Source organism: Carcharodon carcharias, chromosome 3 (genome assembly GCF_017639515.1).
Source record: "Carcharodon carcharias isolate sCarCar2 chromosome 3, sCarCar2.pri, whole genome shotgun sequence".
Taxonomy (NCBI): Eukaryota; Metazoa; Chordata; class Chondrichthyes; order Lamniformes; family Lamnidae; genus Carcharodon; species Carcharodon carcharias.
Genome location: NC_054469.1, coordinates 47,326,501 through 47,349,554, shown reverse-complemented (window position 1 = coordinate 47,349,554; position 23,054 = coordinate 47,326,501). Strand labels below are relative to the sequence as shown.

The 23,054-nt window shown below is 43.1% G+C and overlaps 1 protein-coding gene across 9 annotated transcripts in view; it reads right to left on the bottom strand.

The window, feature by feature from the left end:
• The window catches only part of nrp1a (neuropilin 1a), a 204,722-nt gene extending 187,902 nt beyond the window's left edge, over window positions 1–16,820 (bottom strand). For 5 of the 9 annotated variants that reach the window (XM_041183365.1, XM_041183369.1, XM_041183371.1 and 2 more), the window contains exons 1-3: window positions 16,336–16,816; window positions 15,778–16,166; window positions 13,034–13,208 (exon numbers count right to left, since the gene is read on the bottom strand). In XM_041183365.1, coding sequence (XP_041039299.1) covers window positions 13,034–13,208; window positions 15,778–15,847 — 245 coding nt within the window. In that variant the 5' untranslated portion in view covers window positions 15,848–16,166; window positions 16,336–16,816. Of the gene's footprint in view, window positions 1–13,033; window positions 13,209–15,014; window positions 15,147–15,777; window positions 16,167–16,335 lie in introns of those variants that run through there. The other 4 variants (XM_041183373.1, XM_041183372.1, XM_041183366.1 and 1 more) reach the window with 4 other exon arrangements.
• Window positions 16,821–23,054: the final 6,234 nt, after the last annotated feature.

The following is a 23,054-nucleotide window of genomic DNA, read 5'->3' as shown; positions in this document are numbered from 1 at the left end:
TGCACTTTTCTTTTTTTAAACTCACTGCAACCTGCAAGAAACATTTTAAGGCTTCTAAGTTTTCCAAATGCTCCTTTTCAGTCAGTCCTCTCACCAGAACATCATCAATAAACTACAAAGTGGGGCAGTCCATGCATTATACTTTCCATTGTTCTCTGGAACATGGCACAAGCTGAGGAGATGCCGAAAGGCAAACGGGTAAATTGGTACAACCCTTTGTGTGTTTTAATTGTGAAAAATTCCCGGGAGGCCTTCTCTAACTCTAATTGTTGATAAGCATGACTCATTTCAAGCTTCACGTAGGCGGTTCTACCTGCTAGCTTAGCATACAGGTCTTCGATTTTTGGTATGGGGTGTCTGTCCAGTTTAGCCATTTAATTAACTGTCAATCTGTAGTGTCCACAAATGCAAACACTTTGGTCTGGTTTAAGGATGAGGATTATTGGCTCTGCCATTCTGAGAACTAAACAGGTTGTATAGCTCCGGTTTCTTTAATCTGTCCAGTTTGGTGTTGACCTTTTCCCACAATGCATAAAGTACAGGTCTTTCCTCCAGGAATTGAGGGGTTTGCCTCTGGATCCACATGAATTTTTGCTTGCAGCCCCTGGATCTTCCCAAGTTCACGCTTTGAGACTGAGTTGTATTTTTGCAGTAGCTCTGGTAACTCACTCGTTCTCAGCTGGAAAATTTCAGCCCATTCTAATTTAATCTCCTTTAGCCAGTTTCTTCCAAGGGGGTTTGGCCCCTCGCCCACTACCACCATCGAGGGTAGTTTTACTGATTGGCTTCCAGACTGAACAGTAACTCTGCTTATGCCTTTGACTTGGATGTCTTCACTTGTGTAAGTTTTTAAGTTGGCATCTGTTTCTTCCAAATTTAATTTATATTCACCACAATTCAGATATTTGAAGCCATGTTCACCAATCACTGTAGTGGAAGCTCCTGTGTCAACTTCCATTCTAATAGGTCTGCCATTTACCTTCACTGTTACATATATTGGTTCTGTCCTCCAACCTTCAAATTATACAACGAATAAATATCTTAATCTGTTACTTCAGGCTCTTCTGCATTGTAGATCTCAGGGTTTTTTTTCTTTTGTTTGAAAGTCTGTCTGATTCTTTCCTTGCACTGCCTCATTAGGTGCCTGTTTCCATGACAATAAAAACATTCAATTTTTTTAAACTGCCAATCTTTATGATGTTGTTCGTTTCCACCTCTTTTGCCATTATTCCATGTTTTCACTGCTAAGCCACTTCTTTTTGTTTTTCTGTCAGTGGTGACTATTTCCCACTTCTCGGCAGAGTCTTGCATTTTCGCTCCCTTTTGAGCTGGGGCTTGCCGCCCAAAGTGGAAGACAGCACCATTGTGCGCTCCCTGTATGGCTTTCAAATCCCTTACTGCGCTTTCCATGGCCAGTGCTATCTCTGGCGCCTTCTTAAAATCCAAATTTGTTTCAGACAGTAACCTCTTCTGAATTGTGCCCCCGTTTACACGGCACACTAAACAAGCTCTGAGCATGTCAGTTAAAGATGTGCCAAACTCACAATGTTCTGTTAACTGTTTCAAACTTGCCACATATCAAACAATTGTCTCCCCCCCGGAGCTCTATTTCTTGAGTTAACTTTGAACCATTGCATCCGAGGCCAAGGGCCTTTTACGAGGTCCACCAGTTCCTCAAAACTTTTCGAATCAGGGGTACCGGGTGCCATCAGACCTCAAATCAATCAATAGGTTATACTCCCACACGTGGATAAGAGGATCGCTCACCCCTTCTCTTCCCCGTCAATGTTGTTCGCTTGGAAAAAGAATGCGAGGTGTTTAATCGCCTGTGGTTGGATCGACAGGATCAATTCTTCCGAATTGCGGCATTCTGAGAGGGGATTACTTCGATGATTAGGACGGAAATTCTATTTACAATTACCGTGTGAGGTATGGCCCAATTTCGTTTCTCTTGATTTCTTTCGTTAAACTGTTTTATTCTCGAAGCAAGTTTATTGTATCTTCACTTTTTCCTGGCTTTTCCCTCATCGCCAGTTTGTTGGATCCTGATCACCAGTTTGTTGGGACTTGTGGATCCAGGGTGCACGCTCGTTTTGGGATGGCCGAGTTCGTACAATAGACAGAGTAGGTCAATAGACACTGGGCAGAATTTTCTGCCTATTGGGTGGGCGGGCCTGACCCAATCTTGGGCGGGCGCCCTGCCGGAGAAGCGGGCCCTGCCGCCATTTTACATGGGTGGGCCAATTAAGACCCTAGCGTGACGTCCAGCGGGAAGTGCTATGCACTTTCTGTGCAGGTCGGGGGGGGGGGAATCCCCCAAAAGCAAGAGTGCACTCTTTTGCGCATGCACATGAAAGCGCACACATCTCCCTGAGGCTACGTGCTGCCTCAGGGAGATCACTGACACTTAATAATATGAAAAATAGAAGAAAAAAACATTTCCTAACATGTCCCCCTCATGTGACAATGTCACATGAGATGGACATGTTCATAGTTTAGATAATAAGTTTATAAGACTTTTTAAAACCCTACATGAAACCTCATCCTGCCGGTGGATGAGGTTTCATGTTTTCTCTATTTGCCGCCGGGACTCCTGGCCTGTCCGCCAACATTAAGGTTGGACGGGCAGGTCCTTTAATTGTATAATTGATCCTGTCAATGGCCTCAATTGGCCATTGACAGGTCGGCGGGCGCACAGCCGATTTCCTGAAAATTTAAATGGGGCGGGATGACATCAGGGGTTCCATCCGACTCAAAGGTAGTGATCTCAGAATGACTACCAGTGCCACATGCTAGTCAGAGTAGAAATAGCAGGATATATCAGATGAATATGTGGCTGAAGAGATGGTGTGAGGGGGAGGGTTTCAGATCCCTGGGACACTGGGACCGCTTCTGGGGGAGGTGGGGCCAGTACAGACTGGACAGGTTACACTTGGGCAGGACCAGGACTGATGTACTTAGGGGAATATTTGCTAGAGTGGTTGGGGAGGGTTTAAACTAAAATCGCAGGGGGATGGGAAGCTATGCAAGGAGTCAGAGGAGGGGGAATCAAGGACAAGAACAAAAGACAGAAAGGGGAATAAGAAAAGTGAGAGAGAAATCAAGGGCAAGAATCAAACAGGGCCTCTGTGAAAAATAGTAGGAACGGGACAAGTAATGTTAAAAAGACAAGCCTTAAGGCTTTGTGCCTTAACGCAAAGAGCATTCATACTCCAGGGGTATTCAGGATTTAGGAAGGACAGACAAAAAGGAAAAGGTGGTGGAGTTGTATTGCTGGTTAAAGAGGAAATTAACGCAATAGTGAGGAAAGATATTAGCTCCGACGATGTGGAATCTGTATGGGTAGAGTTGAGAAACACTAAGGGGCAAAAAAACGTTAGTGGGGGTTGTATGTAGACCCCAAACTGTAGTGGTGATGCTGGGAATGGCATTAAACAGGAAATTTGAGACGCATTCAATAAAGGAACATCTGTAATTATGGGTGACTTTAATCTGCATATAGATTGCGCAAATCAAATTAGTAACAATACCACAGAGGAGGAATTCCTGGAGTGTATACGGGATGGTTTTCTGGATCAATACGTTGAGGAACCAACAAGCGATCCTAGACTGGATATTGTATAATGAGAAAGGAATAATTGGCAATCTGGTTGTGCGAGGCCCTTTGGGGATGAGCGACCATAGTATGATAGAATCCTTCATCAAGATGAAGATAAAGAGTGTTGTTGTTGACTCTGAGACTAGGGTACTGAATCTTAATAAAGGAAACTATGATGGTATGAGGCATGAGTTGGCTATGATGGATTGGGAAACATTACTTAAATGGATGATGGTGGATAGGCAATGGCAAATGTTCAAAGAGCATATGGGTGAACAGCAACAACTGTTTATTCCTGTCTGGCGCTAAAGTAAAATAGGAAAGGTGGCCATACCATGGCTTACAAGGGAAATTAGAGATAGTATTAGTTCCACGGAAGAGGCATACAAATTGGCCAGAAAAAGCAAGAGACCTGAGGAGTGGGAGCACTTCAGAATTCAGCAAAGGAGGACCAAGGGATTGATTAAGAAGGGGAAAATAAAGTATGAGAGTCAGCTTGCAGGGAACATAAAAACTGACTGTAAAACTTTCCATAGGTATGTGAAGAGAAAAAGATTGATGAAGACAAATGTAGACCCCTAACAGGGGAATTTATAATGGGGAACAAAGAAATGGCTGACCAACTAAATACATACTTTGGTTCTGTCTCCACAAAGCAAGACACAAATAACACACCAGAAATGTTAGAGAACACAGGGTTTAGTGAGAGGGAGGAACTGAAAGAAACCAGTATTAGTTGGGAAATGGTGTTGGAGAAATTGATGGGATTGAAGGCCGATAAATCCCCAGGGCCTGATAATCTACATCCCAGATTACTTAAGGAATTGGCCCTAGAAATAGTGGATGCAAAGATGGTCATCTTCCAAGATTGTATAGACTCTGGAACAGTTCCTACAGATTGGAGGGTAGATAATGCAACCCCGCTATTTAAAAAGGGAGGCAGAGAGAAAACAGGGAATTATAGACTAGTCAGCCTGACGTTGGTAGAGGGGAAAATTCTAGAGTCCATTATTAAAGGTTTAATAGCTGAGCACTTGGAAAACAGTGGCAGAATCGGACAGAGTCAGCATGGATTTATGAAAGGGAAATCATGCTTAACAAATCTACTGGAATTTTTCGAGGATGTAACTAGCGGAATTGATGAGGGGGAGCCAGTGGATGTGGTTTATTTGGACTTTCAGAAGGCTTTTGACAAAGTCCCACATAAGAGATTAGGGTGTAAAATTAAAGCGCATGGGATTGGGGGTAGTTTATTGAGATGGGTAGATAACTGTTTGGCAGACAGGAAACAAAGAGTAGGAATAAACGGGTCTTTTTCCGAATGGCAGGCAGAGACTGGTGGGGTACCACAGGGATCGGTGCTGGGACCCCAGCTATTCACAATATATATTAATGATTTAGATGAGGGAAATAAATGTAATATCTTCAAATTTGCAGATGACACAAAACTGGTTGGGAGGGTGAGCTGTGTGGAGGATGCAGAGATGCTTCAGTGTGATTTGGACAAGCTGGGTGAGTGGACAAATGCATGGCAGATGCAGTATAATGTGGATAAATGTGGGGTTATCCACTTTGGTAGCAAAAACAGGGAGGCAGATTATTATCTGAATGGTCATAAATTGAGAGGGGAATGTGCAACGAGACCTGGGTGTCCTCATACACCAGTCGCTGAAGGTAAGCATGCAGGTGCAGCAGGCGCGGTAAAGAAGGCAAATGGTATGTTGGCCTTCATAGCCAGAGGATTCGAGTACGGGAGCAGGGATGTCTTGCTGCAATTATACAGGGCCTTGGTGAGACCACACCTGGAATATTGTGTGCAGTTTTGGTCTCCTTATCTGAGGAAGGATGTTCTTGCTATAGAGGGAGTGCAACGAAGGTTTACCAGACTGATTCCTGGGATGGCGGGACTGAAATATGAGGAGAGATTGAGTCGTTTAGGATTATATTCGCTGGAGTTCATAAGAATGAGGGAGGATCTCATAGAAACCTATAAAATTCTAACAGGACTAGACAGGGTAGATGCAGGAGGGATGTTCCCGATAGTGGGGGAGACCAGAACCAGGGGTCACAGTCTGAGGATACAGGGTAGACCATTTAGGACTGAGATGAGGAGAAATTTCTTCACCTAGAGAGTGGTGAGCCTGTGGAATTCGCTACCACAGAAAGTAGTTTAGGCCAAAACATTGTATGTTTTCAAGGAGTTAGGTATAGCTCTTGGGGAGAAAGGGATCAAAGGATATGGGGAGAAAGCGGGAACAGGCAATTGAGTTGGATGATCAGCCATGATCATGATGAGTGGTGGAGCAGGCTCGAAGGGCCAAATGGCCTACTCCTGCTTCTATTTTCAATCTTTCTATGTTTAAGACATTCCACTGAGCTTTCTCAGGTGGCTCACTAAGTAAACTAAAATATTTGAAAAACATAGATATAAGTATTAAAAAGGTTTTAAAATTAACAACCATTTTCCTTTTGTATGTATAAAACAGGAGACACTCTTTTGAAGTGAAATTATTTCACAATGTATTCACTTACTGAATGAGTGTTAACTGTTTAGAAAGAATACATTCACTTGTCCTGACCTTTTTACCTATTCCCTACATGTGGATTGAGTTCTTCCAAGAATTTTTTTCTTGACTTTTTTTTTACTTTATCGCTCCCCAACTGAGGACATTTGATCCTAATTGTAACATTGCATCTTGGTTTCTAGAGTTACCCTGTTCTGAGACAGTGGAAATCACAGTATTTATGATAGGTGCATGTCAAAGCCAAGGAAAGTCTGATGTAAGTTGACAGGTCAGTATAAGTCATATGGTTTAGCTCTATGTGGTCTAGCCTTGCTCAGGAATTCAAATATGTGAGGGCTGGCTATAAAGAAAAGACATGCATCTATGTAGTGCCTTTCACAACCTTGTGAGTCTCAAAACATTTCACAGCCAATGAAGTACTTTTGAAGTGTAGTCACTGTTGTAATGTTGATAATGCAGCAGTCAATTTGCACACAACAAGCTTCAACAAACGGCAATGTGATAATCACCAGATAATCATTTTTTTTTAGTGATGTTGATTGAGGGATAAATATTAGCCAAGATACTGGGTATAACTTTCCTATTCATCTTCAAATTGGGTCATGTGATCTTTAACAATTCCTTGAGAGAGCAAATGTTCCCAGAGCATTAGCCTGGACCTCTAGATTACTAGTCTTGTGACATTAGCACTATGCCAACATCTTCCCCTTGTGCTTGATGAAGTTATTAGTGTTCTATGAGGATGCAACAAGCAGGGTGGATAAAGAGGAACGAGTAGATGTAGTGTATTTGGATTTCCAAAAGGCATATGATAGGGTGTCACATAAAAGCTTACTACAGGAGATAAGGGCTCATGATGCTGGGGGTGATGTATCAGCATGAATAGATGATTGGCTACTAACAGGAAACAGAGAGTTGGGATAAATAGGTCATTATCAGCTTGGCAAAATGTATCTAGTGGAGTGCCACAGGGACCAGCTGGGCCTCAAATATTTATGATCTATTTTAATAACTTGGATGAAGGGACCAGCCATATTGTAGCCAAAGATGCAGATCATACAAAGATAGCTATAAAAGCAAGTTGTGAAGAAGATGCAAAGAGTCTACCGGGCTAGTAATCCAGGGGCTAAGGCTAATGCCTGGGGGCGTAAGTTCAAATCCCACTGAGGCAGCTGGTGGAATTTAAATTCAATTAATAAATCTGGAATATAAAGCTTATCTCAGTAATGGTGATCATGAAATTAACATCAATTGTTGTAAAAACCCATCTGGTTCACTAAGGCTCTTTAGGGAAGGAAATCTGCCATCCTTACCTGGTCTGGCCTACATGTGACTCCGGATCCTTAGCAATGTGATTGAAATGCCCTCTGAAATGGCAAACCACTTGGTTCACGGGTAATTAGGGATGGGCAATAAATGCTGACCTTCTCGTGACGCCCACATTCCATGAAGGAATAAAGGAATTATAAATAATTAAATGGGGAGAGACTACAGAATGCTGCAGAAAAAGAGGGATTTGGGAGTCCTTGTACATGAATCACAAAATGTTAGCATGCAGGTACAGCAAGTAATTAGGAAGGCAAAGGAAATGTTGGCCTTTATTACAAGGATGATGGAGAATCAAAGTAGGGAAGCCTTGCTATATCTGTTTAAGGCACTGGTGATACCACACCTGGTGTACTGTGTACATTTCTGGGCTCCTTACTTGCACAAGAAGCAGTTCATAGAAGGTTTACCAGGCTGATTCTTGGGATGAGGGTGTTGTCTTATGATAAAAGGATAAGCAGATTGGACCTATATTAATTGGAGTCTAGAAGAATGAACTATATGATGGAAACATATAAGATTCTGAGGGCTTGACAAGGTAGATACTGGAGGATGTTGCCTCTCATGGGGGAATCTAGAAGAAGTGGACGCCATTTAAAATAAGGGGTCTTGTATTTAAAACAGAGATGAGGAGGAATTTCTTCTCTCAGAGGATTGTTAGTCTTTGAAATTTTCTTCCAAAGAGAACAGTGGAGACTAGGTCAATGAATATATTGAAGGCTGAGTTAGAAAAAATTTTGTTTGACAAGGGAGTTAACGATTTTGGAGACAGACAGGAAAGTGGAATTAACGCCAAAATCAGATCAACCATGATCTTAACAAATTGCGGAGCAGACTGAATGGGCTGAATGGCCTACTCTTGCTCCTATTTATTATGTTCTTATCTTCTTGTGGCCATTGTTGAGGCTGCTGCTGCAGTGAGAGGGTGCCTCAATGGCTGAGCATCCTCGAAGAGACTTCGGATAGGTCGGGGGAAGCCAGAGTTTTGCTGCCAGGCCCCAGCGATCGGTGGATGAGGGGGGATGCATGGAGCACTGGCCATCCTGTTGCTGCAGAGGCAGCAATTGCTGCCTGGGAGTCCTCCATGGGCCATGGGGTGCCCATAAAGGAGGGACGTCTGGAGCACACTTGGGAGACTACAAGGCTTGGCTGGGCAGTCTCCCTGTGTGGCAGTGGTCCATCTTGACAATGGACAAAATTCCCGCAGGTGACTGATCCACCAACTCTCCTGCCTCTTGTAATATGGCCTGGCAACGGGGGACCTGTAACATTCGAACCAATGGGGCTGAATGAAATTATTGCACATGTTCCCACTAGTCACTTCAACAGCATGAATCATCTGCATCAATAATTGTAAAGATATATGTATTTTGTTTAAAACTAAGCAGCAGTAACAGCAGATGGAGGTAGAACATGGAATCACTTCCTCAGCATTGGGAGGGATGCAACTGGTGGAACTGAAAGATTCAACAGATGAAACAGGGAGCAGGGGATTTGACCTTGGGTCTGACCAAAGATTATGCAAATACACATCAGGATTGGCATTGGTTTAGTGTTAGCTCAGTTCAGATGAACTTACAAATGCAGACACGGACGAACACCACTGGAGTCCTTTTTGTTTGTGCCATCTGTTTACATTTGTTTACCTAGACTTTTTCAATGTTTCTCTGAGTGATCCTTTTTACTTTTTTTTTACTGAATAAAACATCCTGATCAGTAGAATGTCCAACCTACACTAACCAGCACTGTCAAAAATCAATTAACTGATCATATTGTTGATTGTGGACCCTCCTGTGCACTTTTGGACATCTTGATGGCCTGAGAGTCACTAAGCAAGTGTAAGTTCTTTCTATTCCTTTCCTTCTTAATTTTGGTTTATCTGGCAAAAAATCCTCCTATTTACATATAAGGAGTCCCAAAATGTGCTTCAGAACTCCAAAGCAAGTAATGGAAAGGATTCCTTCAATCTACATGTTCCAGGGCCAATCTATCAGGTGGATGTATAGCAATAAGAGGATATAGTTGAGGGAGTGCTTCAGCCTACACTGATCTGCCAGTCAATTTCTTGGATAAGGAGAGTCAGCCACAAGATGGGCATATCACATTGTCAAAGCCCTCATAAGAGCAGCTGTATTAACACTTAATGCTGAGTACACTTGGTATATTAAGGACATTAAGGTTGTTGCCACATAACAAGTAGCCCTGCATAAAACCCTCCATGATACTGGAGGTAGTTATCTGTTGTATTACTGATGAGGAAATTTGATGTAAGACAATAATAGCTACCAAGAGATAATACTTGGAGGCTGTATTCCAGAAATTATGGCAAAATATCAAGGGTTCAGTACCTACCATGATTGGAGAAACTCACAATTGCAGCTGGATCTCAATCCCTTAAACCATATGGTATGATGTGCATCCATATTGTGGTCAGAAGGAATGCACCAATGAATCCATGCTTTGAAGGAAGGTTATTCAGTCGTTGCTGGATTCATACTGTCTGCATAGTAAGGAATTAAACGTGCCTTCTTACTTCTTTTATGCCCAACTAGAAACTAATCTCCTTGGGGAGATTAGCATTAAGTGGGCTTCTACCTCACAATGGAATGCTGGAGCTATGTCAATGTTCTGTGATAGTAACCAGATAGCTGAGTCATAAAGAGCCACAACACTCTAGGGCACTATTGATGATTGGCCACTTAGCTTGCATCATCATCAGTGGCATCTAGACGGGTAGGCATGTCCCATGTGGAGGAGTGGGGCGGGGTGGGGGGGAGATTGGGGGGATGGGCAGTGGGGGATTGAAGGGTGGATTTGTACCATTTAGATCCAGATAACCCTGCAGGCAAATAAATGCCCTAATGGGTTGGATAGTTCGAGCTAGATAAGCAACATTAAGCTTATCAGTGTATTGTACTACGCTATTTTATCTGGCTAGAGTTAACAGCACCCTGTCCATACACTTATTGTTCCCTATGCCCTGGTTGGTACCAACCTTTCCTTAGTTTTTGGCACAATGATTTTTTTCCCTTACAAGAGAGAACATTCATGCCATTCCAGGCTCAATAGGAACAGTATAATTGTGAATTCCCTGTTGGCTTGGTTTTGAGAGTCTTAACTGCATTCTACAAAAATAAAATGCAATGATGCCCAATTTACCTAATACCCTAACTATTGTATTCTAAAAGTATTTTCTGATCAGGTAAACCATTGTCACATAATATGTTTTTCCAATCAACTTTTCCAAATTTTGTTATCAAAGTCAACAACCACAAGCAAAATATACAACAGACTCCTGTGACTTTTAGAGCACCTGGTACAGATTTCAGATCTTTTTCAAGCATTTCCTTATTACTAGTGTAAGACATTTTCTACACATAGCATGCAAGGAATGTTCTTTGTAGGATGGGTATAACTGATGCTGCTCCTAAATCTCGCAAAACCAAGAAATACCATGTTGGTTTGAAAACCAGCAATCTTCCTCTGCTCAGGTAATAATTGTTTTAATTGGGAAACCAAAGTTAATAGCCAAGTCTTGCAGGATATTACCTAGTCTAAAAGAGTGAAATGGAAGATGAGGTAAACCAGGAAGTAGTGATTAGTTGATGGCAAGCTTGGGCTTTAAAAGCCTGAGGACCATAGCATGAGCAAAGACTAGAGGGTGGGCAGGGGTCTGTTGCAGCAGTCACAGTTTTGAAGAGCTTTGAAAGAATAACAGTAGGAAACTGTGTAATAAGACTTCATTTCAAAATAGTGAATATACACATAGGAGGAAAACTATATAGATATATAATAAATAAAATTCCATGGTAGTAACCATGTTTTTAGAAAGCATTAAAAACATATATGAGAGTGGCAGCACTGAACCATTCACCCTTTTTCTGCTTCTCAGCTATTCAAATATACATTCATCATCCAAACAAATCACTTTAATCTTTCTTATTCAGAGCCAGTATCCCTCCTTTCAATCAGTTCCTTTGAACAGTGCACCGTATGAATAGTACTGCAATAATAATTTTCTGATTTGCCTTCTGACAGTCCAGTACATTTTATGACTGATCACCTTGAAAAATATAGAATTGTTTCTATCAGCAACATAAGTAATACATACCATCATAAGCAAGGAAATCAATTGAACCAAATTTTCTTAAAGGCTTCTCAGCTAAATTGGAAAACATTGTTCTGACAGGGGTACTCTCTCTCGAAACACAGAAAGAACAGTGGTGTAAAATCTTACTGTTATGAATTCAAAATTCACAGATGCACAGCTTTATCTAGATAGAACAATGCAACCAGAATATCTTTTGCAATATTAGATGCATAATTTTAATTTTGAGGCTGATTTAAAATTCTTATCATGGATGGAGAAAGCTTAAGTATTTAAACAAAGTATATTTTGAAATATAGCAGGAATTTACACCATTCATATTCAAGAATAAAAGCAGTGAGACGAGGGACAGATAACAGTGTGGATTTTACCAAGAAACATGACTGCAACAAGGGAGCTAAATAAAGAATAACAAAATGACTAAAACTCAAAACATCTCAGACAAAATACTCATTATGTGGCAAATGACAGGAAAAACTAAAACACTACTCTGTGGGTTGTCAGCTTCTGGAGTGGTTCATTGTACAATATATTTTCTATAAGTAGTGAATATAATATAAATGTATTAAATGACAAACATAAAAGCATAAACTGTCAAAACGCCATTTTTGACCTGAGCTAAGAAAATACCAAAACATTGTCACAGCTCGCTAGATCCATATCCTGTGCCACTGAAACATATGCCTTTTATGCGTGACAACTATACTCATCAAGGATTGGAAACTTCTCCAGATGCCAGCTATCCTCAGCGCAACACATTTAGATATACATTAGTTCATGAAATTCCTTCCGAATAATGTGTAGAGATAGAGTTATTAATATAAACTACACAGAAACGGATTCCAACCTTTATGGCTGTCTATCTGAATTAATCTCTGAAGCATATTGTCCCTATATTTTGTAATATATTAGATGAAAGTAGAGGATTATTATAGTTTATATTACATTTCAAGCTGCTGAACAGCTACCGGCTTCTGTTAGCAAAGTGGAAACAGTTGTTCCCTTCGCATTACACAGAAACTGGTTTGCAATACTTATGATGATCTACTGTGGGGTGTGAGGCTTCATCAAAATCATTACCCGAGGAGTTACAAATAAGCCAATTACAATGGCATAATGTTCATTCCTTTTGCCTCCTTGGGAAATCATCTTTTTTTTGCCTAATCGTGTTATTGGTTTCATCCATCAAGGAGTAACTGTTTTGGAATAGTTAACAATTCTTACTGATACCTGGGTGGTTGTAACAGAACCTGCAGTCAAATGAGCCCCATAAAAGGAAATAGTAAAGTGTTTTGACATATAGTAGCAGGTGCAATATTTGCAATGCCTGTATTTCTGCTGTAAAGTGGAAAATTAGTCTTTTCTTACAGGAAAATGGGGTTTATCCTAACCCCGCCCTCTCAGCAAGCGCCAATAAATATCTTGTAACCACTAGAGGTCAGTGTATATAAATTCGACCCTGCTTCCAGTACTTACTTGCAGTCTCGGTCCTCCAGGTCAAAGTGAGGGTTAAAATTGATCATTATTCGTTGATAAGCTTCAGGTGCTTGGATCACCCAGGCACAGCTTTCCCGAGGGTAGTAAGAGTTCGGATATCCAGGGGAGTTCAAGTATCCAGGGCTCGTGATATGTATAGATTCCCCACATCGATCTACAGAAGGAAAATCACACATAATAAACCAAACTAATGATTGTTTTTTGTCTCTCTCTCTCTCGTCTCATATCTTCGCCTCAGTATAAGGGTACAAACTGTCCTGCGCAGGTTCTCCAATCTTACTCGGTTGCGTGAAACATTGATCATAGTGTATTCTATAAAATACCCGGCCAAATCTGAAACTCTGCACTTGTATTTTGTTTGATTCAAACACGAAAGACGGTTGCGGCGGCGGGGTGGGGGGGGGGGGGGGGGTGGGGCAACAGTTTTCTAGACACACAATAGGGATGACACATCCCTGTTTGCGAGAGACTGTGCCTGTGACTCAGAATCCTGATTTTCTTAAGTCTCCGCTCGTTAGTTCTGGAGGGGAATCAGTTACGAAGCATTAGGAAGGAGGGGATTCTGAGGATGTGAGGGTTTTAAAAATAAATATTTTAAACATCGCGCCTGATCCAATATCATAGGAGACCTGCAAATTCACGAAATAGCTTTCCTGCGTGACTTTTAAGGTGTTTCGAGGGTTCGGTCCTAATTTGAGTTGATGCAGGGTCGCGATAAGGAAGCGGTTTTCCTTTGAACCTCACCCCACCCCACCCCGTAAGTGGTGCCTGACAGGGCCAGGTCGCTTTGGTCTGGATGGTCAGGGGTCGCCTTGTTTTCGTATTCCCGAATTCTCTTCAACTCCCACTACACAATCGATAAGGGTGGAAAAAAAAGGGGGGGGGGGGTGAGATTCCAGGTCACGCTGACTCGTCTCCAATAACAAAAGGTAAAATCACTAAGGCTAAAGTCAGAGAGGGAATGGCCCTATGATCGGTTAAATGGCATTCCTCACGCATGCAGCCAAATGTTAAGGAGCTTGAGCAGACTTCCACTTCGAGAGGAGCTCTTTGCGTTTCCCGCTTGGAACATGCACCCAGAGCCAAACAGTGACGCTGCTGGAAGCAGGGATTGGTAAGGGAAGGGAATTGAGGCTGTGGACCCCAGTCAGGACTTTTATATTTACACCGTCTCAGGCGATTAAAAGCACGATGCAATAATTTGCGAGGAAACTTTTTTGAAGAACAATTAATCTATATTTCATCATTTAATACCATCAGTCTTAGCTCCCTCCGTCCCCCAAACCCCCCAGTTCCCAACCTCCACCCTGTTTCCATCTTGTTTATTATTATTTTGGTTTCTGATTTTAAGCCCCCTCTCCCCCATATCAGATCTGTTATCCCCTCTCTCTGGCACTGCTGCTTTCCCTTCCTCTTTCAGTGATGGGGGCTAAAATGACATTTGAGTATTGGGGTCGCCACTGGTGTTTATCAACATCGGGAAAGCCCCGGTAAGCAGCGGAGAGGGAGGGGGGAGTAGGACTGGCACTAACCCGCGGCTGGGCAGGTCTTCATGTTGGGACCGAGGTTTATGAATGAATCTGACTGCGATACTGGGTGGGGGGGGGGGGGGGGTGGATTTGTTAGCTTCTTTTGCATTCGAGCCAAAAACATTGGCGAGCGGTTTATGATGTGGCCAAGCTTGTCTGAGGCACTGTGCAGATAAGAAGGAGCCAGCGTGTCTTCATTCCCGGATCACTGCTGTCAGAGGGGCTATGGTTCAAATTAAGAGGCGCCGGACAGCAACAGCTGAGTACTGCGATACAGATCTACCCCCAACCCCCTCCACCCTCCCCCCCACCCCCGTTTTAAAATCTCAGGCCAGACTAGGTTTGTATATTCTGAAGAGCTCGTTTTGTAGACTTGAGCAGTGCCGAGCTCTCCCCCACCACCCAGGGAGCATAGACTCGCCATTCTTTACCATTAGCGAGATGGACATTCATTTAATTCAGCTGAAGTTTAAAAGAGCCGCTCGTCCATGTGTCCCCGCCGTTACTGCAAAGGTTACCGAGACGAGCAACCGGGAGGAGAAGCTGAAACTCCAGCGCTGACCAACTCGGGACCGTCCAGCGTCCCAGCGACAGTGAAACACTGGCCCATTCGAAAACGGGCAGGAGTGCACTGGGAGACAAATGCAATATTCTAGCTCATGGGGGATCGCACTATTGCGTATTCAGTCAGTGTTGAACACTATGTAACACGTTCAATGCTCGTGTATTCTCTCTGTGAATTGACACATTTCTCAGGGTCAGGTTTCCCCACCCGTTGCAGCGAAACATTTGGAGGGGACTTGCTGAATGTTTTCACTCTGCACTCAGCAGTCTCGCCACTTGTTAAGGTCTTCGTGTATATATAGATCAGTGACAAACTTCACTTTCTATAAACGACACTTCAAATCCATTTCCCTCCCACTCTCTATGTCCTCCCCTCTGTGAGAGAAATCCCATCCAGCCTTCTTGTGCCTCTCGCTGTCAAATTAAACATATATAACCACCCCCGATATTAACCTGCTTTTGGACAATGTTTACTCCGCTCCGTGCGCCCTGATGTTCCTGTTAATTCGCTGATTTCCCCCCCCCACCCCCGGTGTTGTATCAAGTCTCAAGTTGCTGGGTCGAAGGTGTCCTGGGGAGGGAGTCACACTGAACTAACATTGCGCCCGCTTGGATTCGCCAGATACTCACCGCTCCTGTGCGCCCTGGACAGTCCGATAACCACGGCCAGAATGTAGAGAGAGAGCCGGTGCTTCCCCATGGCACTGGAGATTGCAGGAAAACAGCGAGCAGAGAGAACAGAGAGGGTCTAACAAAAAGGACAGTCCCGGACTTCAGCGGAATTGGTTACTTTGGGGGGACCTGGGCGATGTGCATCCTCATCATTTAGCTCCGGTTTCCTCTCGCTGCTTGCGGATACACTGTTCCTGTTGCAATGTGTGGCGTTGCCATTTCCTAAAAATCCCGAGCCAATAAAAGCCTTCCACAAGCTCAGCACACACACACACACACAGACACACAAACAGAGTGGGAGACTCCTCACAGACGATCACACAGAGGCAAAACGCACCGATTCTCTGCTGGGAAAAAACAAAACACAGGAAATTTCCATTAAAAATTTTTAAGAAATAAAAAGAGAGGCAAATCCACAAAGATCTTAAACAATCTTTAAGTTCGAGGGCGAAAAACAACATTCTGCTCACGGTCACATTGACACCAAACTAGCCCCAGTGAAGGTAAGCATAGTACCTGGAAATAATCTCGGTAAAGGGCTGATCGCACTCTTGTATACCTATGATCTTAGTCGCTCTCCAGTCTCCAGTCCTGCATTCAGAAATGGATATTAATTGACTCTAGTGGCCGAGGTTCCCTATTAAGTGTATTCTCACAGGGGATGGAAGATTGGCGTAACTCTATCAGCATAATAGAGCAGGTCTGGGAATGTACACAGGATGGGAGAGAAAGAGAGCGAGAGGTGGGGAATCGCTCCAAGTGATGACGGCGCAAGTCACTCAAAACACTCCTGTGTCTCTCCTCAGCCAACTGAGTTGAAAAGAAAGTGAAATCAGCCGCCTTGGTTCCCTCAACAGCATTCTGTTAAAGGCCAGTCAGCCAGCCAGCATATTGAACGGGGAGAAAAAACGCCCAGACTCCGGCAGCCGAGCAGACTTTTTTTTAAAGATAGTTTTCAGTGAATGAACAGCAAAGAGCCGGCTGAGTTCTCTCTACCCACACAGCCGCTCAACTGGTCCGGGTTATCAGACGGTTTGACGGAGAGAATACTTCACTGAAAAAAAGTCACACCCTCACTGTTGTTTTAAAATATGAACCAGTGTGCGGAGGACTGCCAAAAGATTTGGTTACATTTTTTTCAATTCCCAGTTATATATCTAGCTGTGAAAAAATAACTTCTTGTACAAAATGCTGTATTAGTGCCTTCGCACACTTCACACAGTATTACTGTACATACTTCGCATACGCTGTATTACTGTACACACCTCACACACACCATTGTTGTACATACTTCATACACAGTATCACTGTGCACATTTCACACATACGCAGTATGATTGTACAAACTTCACACAGTATTACTGTACACACTTCACATACACAATATCACTGTGCACACGTCACACATACACTTTTACTATACACACTTCACACATACACAGCATTACTGTACACACCTCACATACACAATATTATTATTCACACTTCACATAGGCACATTATTACTGTTCACACTTCACACATACACAGTATTACTGTACACACTTCACATATACACAGTACCATTGTGCACACTTCACAGTCAGTATTACTGTTCACACATACATTACTGTACACACTTCACACCCACAGTATTACTGTACACATTTCACATAATTAGTATCACTGAGCGCAGGTCACACATGCAGTATTATTGTTCATACTTAATGTACACAGTATTACTGAGCACACGTCACACACATACAGTATTACTGTAAAACACTTCACATACACAATATCACTGTGCATACTTCACACTATTATTGTGCACACTTCACATACACAGCATCACTGGGCGCACTTCACACATACACACTGTGTTACTGTGCACACTTCATACATACACAATATTACTGTGCACATTTCATACACACAGTATTACTGCACACACTTCACATACACCATATCACTGGGCACACTTCACATACCACACATACAGTATTACTATGCACACTTCACACATACACACACTAATGCTGTGCACACTTCACACACAAATGCAGTATTACTGTGCACACTTCACACACAATATTACTGTGCACACTTCAGACACACAATATTACAGTGCACACTTCAGACACACAATATTACTGTGCACACTTTAGACACATAATATTACCGTGCACACTTCACACATAGCATAACTGTGCACATATCTCAAACACACAATATTACTGTACACACTTCACACACACAGTATCACTGTGCACATTTCACACATACACACAGTTCTGTGTACACTTCACAAACACATATAGTATTACTGCACACACTTAACACATACACACACAGATGCTGTGCACACTTCACACACACAGTGTGACTGCACAATTCACACACAGAATATCATTTTTGCACATGTCACACATACACCATGCTGTGCCCACTTCACATACACAGTATTACTGTGCACACTTCACACATACACACACTGATATTGTGCACACTTCACACACACAGTATTACTGTGCACACTTCAGACACAGGCATTATTACTGTGCATGCTTCACACACACAATATTACCATGCACACTTCACGCATACACTGATGCGATGCACACTTCTCACACACATGCAGCATTACTGTGCACACTTCACACATACACTGATGCTGTGCACACTTCTCACTCACACATGCGGTATGTGCATACACAGTATTACTGTGCACACTTCAGACACACAATATTACTGTGCACATTTCACACACACACAGTATTACCGTGCATACTTCAGACACACAATGTTACTGTGCACACTTCACACACACACACTATTACTGTGCACACTTCACACATAGTATTACTGCACACACTTCACACAACATACACATTACTGTGAACATGTTTATTTAATTCATTCATGGGATCTGGCCTTAGCTGGCTGGGCCAGCATTTTTATTGCCCACACTAGGTTGCCCTTGAGAAGGAGATGGTGAGTCGCCTTCTTGAACTGCCACAGTCCATGTGCTGTAGGTACACCCACAGTGCTGTTAGGAAAGGAGTTCCAGGATTTTGACTCAGTGACAGTGAAGGAACGGTGACATATTTTCAAGTCAGAATGGTAAATGTCTTAGAGGAGAACTTCCCGGTGGCGGTGTTCCCATTTATCTGCTGCTCTTGTCCTTCTGGATAGTATTGGTCGTAGGTTTGGAAGGTACTGTCGAAGGAGCCTTGGTGAATTCCTGCAGTGCATGTTGTAGATGGTAGACACTGCTGCTACTGTGCGTCAGTGGTGGAGGGAGTGAATGTTTGTGGATGGGGTGCCAATCAAGCGGGCTGCTTTGTCCTCGATGGAGTCAAGGTCCTTGAGTTTTGTGGGAGCTGCACCCATCCAGGCAAGTGGAGAGTATTCTATCACACTCCTGACTTGTACCTTGTAGTTGATGGACAGGCTTTGGGGAGTCTGGAAGTGGGTTATTCATTGCACGATTCCTAGCCTCTGACCTGCTCTTGTAGCCACAATATTTATATGGCTAGTCCAGTTCAGTTCCTGGTCAATGGTAAGCCCCAGGATGTTGATAGTGGGGGATTCAGTGATGATAGTGCCATTGAACATCAAGGGGTAAAGGTTAGTTTCTCTCTTGTTGGAGATGATCATTGCCTGACACTTGTCTAGCATGAATGTTACTTGTCACTTGTCAGCCCAAGCCTGGATATTGTCCAGGTCTTGCTGCATTTGGACATGGACTGCTTCAGTATCTGATGAGTCATGAATGGTGCTGAACATTGTGCAATCATTAGCGAACAACCCCACTTCTGGCCTTATGATGGAAGGAAGGTCATTAGTGAAGCAGCTGAAGATGGTTGGGTCCAGGATGCTACCCTGAGGAACTCCTGCAGTGGTGTCCTGGAGCTGAGATGACTGACTTCCAGCAACCACAACCATCTTCCTTTGTGCTAGGTATGACTCCAACCAGCGGAAAGTTTTCCCCGATTCCCATTGACTCCAGTTTTGCTAGGGCTTCTTGATGCCCTACTGTCAAATGCAGCCTTTATGTCAAGGGCAGTCACTCTCACCTCACTTCACACAGACAATATTACCATGCACACTTCGCACACACACAGTATTGCCGTGCATACCTCACATGTACAGACACTGAGGTTCTGCATACTTCATGCACAGTATTACTGTGCACACCACACACACACAGTATTACCGTGCATACTTCACACACAGTATTACCACACACACATCTCAAGCACACAGTATTACTATGCAGGCTTCACACATACACACACAGATGCTGTGCACACTTCACACACACATAGTATCACTGTGCACATTTCACACATACACAGTATTACTGTATACACTTCACATACACAGTATCACTGTGCACATTTCACACTTACATCATGCTGTGCCCACTTCATACACACAGTGTTACTGTACACACTTCACACATACACACAGTATTACTGTGCACACTTCACACATGCACACACACAGTATTACTGTGCACACTTCACACACACAATGACTTTGCTCACTTCACACACACAATGACTGTGCTCACTTCACATACACAGTATTACTGTACACACTTCAGATATAAACATAGTATTACTGTGCACACTTCACACATTCAATATTACTGTATGCACTTCACATACACAGTATTACTGTACACACTTCAGACATAAACAGTATTACTGTACACACTTCAGACATCCAGTATTACTGTACACACTTCAGACATTCAGTATTACTGTACACACTTCAGACATTCAGTATTACTGTACACACTTCACATACACAGTATCACCGTGCACATTTCACACATACACATAGTATTTCTGTGCACAATTCACACACAGACACAGACACAGAATTACTGTACACACATCACACACATAGTACCACTGTGCAAACTTCACATGCACAGTATCACTGTGCACATTTCACACATACACAAACTGTGTTGCGCACATTTCACATACATATTATTACTGTGCACACTCACGCACACACATACGCACACACACACACAGTGGCTGGAATTTTCCTGCCCCGTCGTGGGCGGGACCCACCACAGGTGAGGCGGGGCCCCAGCCAGAAGTCCATTGACTTGCGGCATCATCAGAAGATCGCGGCGGCAGACGGGTGTGGAAAATCCAGCCTAGTATTTCTGTGCACACTTCACACGCACAGAATTATTGTGCACACTTCACATTCACAGTATTACTCTACATACTTCACAGATACACAGTGTTACTGTGCACACTTCACACAGACACAGTATTAGTGTGCACACTTCACAAGCACACAGTATTACTGTGCACACTTCATGTATGCACAATGTAACTGTTCACACTCCACATACACAGTATCACCGTGCACACTTCACACACTGTATTACTGTGCACAGTTTACACACAGTGTTACTGTGTACACTTCATATGCATAATTACTGTGCTCACTTTACACACACAATTACTGTGTACACTTCACATACAGTGTTACTTCACTTCACATACACAGTATTGCTGTGCACACTACACATATGCAACATTAGTGTGCATATCTCAAGCACACAGTATTACTGTGCACACATCACACACAGTATCGTTGTGCATATTTCACACATACACGTACCGTTCAGTGCACAACTCACACACGCAGTATTGCTGTGCACACTTCACCCTCACAGTGTTGCTGCGCACACTTCACACAGTATTACTGGGCACACTTCACACAAAATTAATGTGCCCACTTCGCACACAGAATTACCTTGCATACTTCACATACACAGTATTACTATGCATACTTCAAACACACACACACGCTGATTTTCACACTTCACACACTAATCCTCTAGGTACTTCACAAACACACTAATACTATGCACATTTCTCTCTCACACACACACAGTACAATACTGTACTAGTCCAGAATCTTAAAAGCATTTGCATGCTGCACTTCTCCAGCCTGGCACTGGTCGGGTGCATGTTCACCTCTTAATAGACAGACTCCTAGTTAGGGAGCGCGGAATGGAAGCGAAATATTCCATCTTATGCGTTGCGGGGGTGGGGGGGGGGGGGGTGGGGGGAAGAGGTGGTTGGTGGTGAGGGTGGTATAGGGGAGTCAGAACAACGGAGAAAACTGCATTCAGCCAACTTCAATTGCGAAACAAGGATTTGATCACAGCAGCAAGGGACAATCCCATGCACGCTTTCAACCTGTTCCACTGATGATAATACTCATTATATCCTACCTGAGAAGCAATTGTAAAGTTTAAAAACACATTAAAATGTTATGGCAAACTATTTCACTTTTCCAAAAAATGTGACCTGCGCCTTACTCCAGGGCATTCCCTCCTCGTCCCCAACCTCCTTTACTGATGTGAGGCCAAACAGCTATAATCTTCCCCAGGAACCCGCCCGGCAGAGCTTCCAGTAGCAGCCAACAGGAGGTGCACCGCGGCAGGTTAAGCCAGTCTGCCAGTCACAGTAAATATCGTGGTCCCTCACAATACCGCTCAGTATCGGATTCTCTTGCACAAGGAATGTTGGAACATATGCTTTGTGAAAAGTGTTTCACAAATACAAGTTACGATACTTGTTTAGGGAAATGCCTATTCTCAGCGCATGACTAGAACTGCCATTGAATTCCACCTGATCTCTCGTGGATGTTTGTCAAATTCTTCGCTCATCTTGTCTGTCATTTCATGTCATTAGACTTCCAAAAGATGCCCAGCACCTTTGTTTACAATATTCTTAACTTTCACCCACATTCCTTTCAGATCTCTGTAGAACGAAATATTATGTAAAATAGCAGATGACTATCAGAAATTTTGGACGCGATCTTGGAATTCAAATGGTACAGTCTCACCTTAAGCGTGAAATCTATTTCCTCTAGCTCACCCACAGGCTCAGTAAGTGAATACATTTCCTGGAGTGGTACTGAGTCACAGTGACCAGGTTCGATTCCCGACCGAAAGAGGAGTTCACTACTGTCAGTTATGGTTGCATTGGGGAGTGGTACAATTAGCCTTACTACCCCTGTAGAAGACTATTAGCCAGAGACTCCTGGCCCTATCATTATGCAGTGATCCTTGCTGGAAAGTATATTTATAGTATAACTGCTGAGAACAGGATCTGGCACGGCTGTGATGTCTTCTGGATGCTGCACCTACAGCACATTCTAGGCTGGCACATGAAGCCTGGGCTCTTGGCTGAGGGACGAGGATGCAGTCA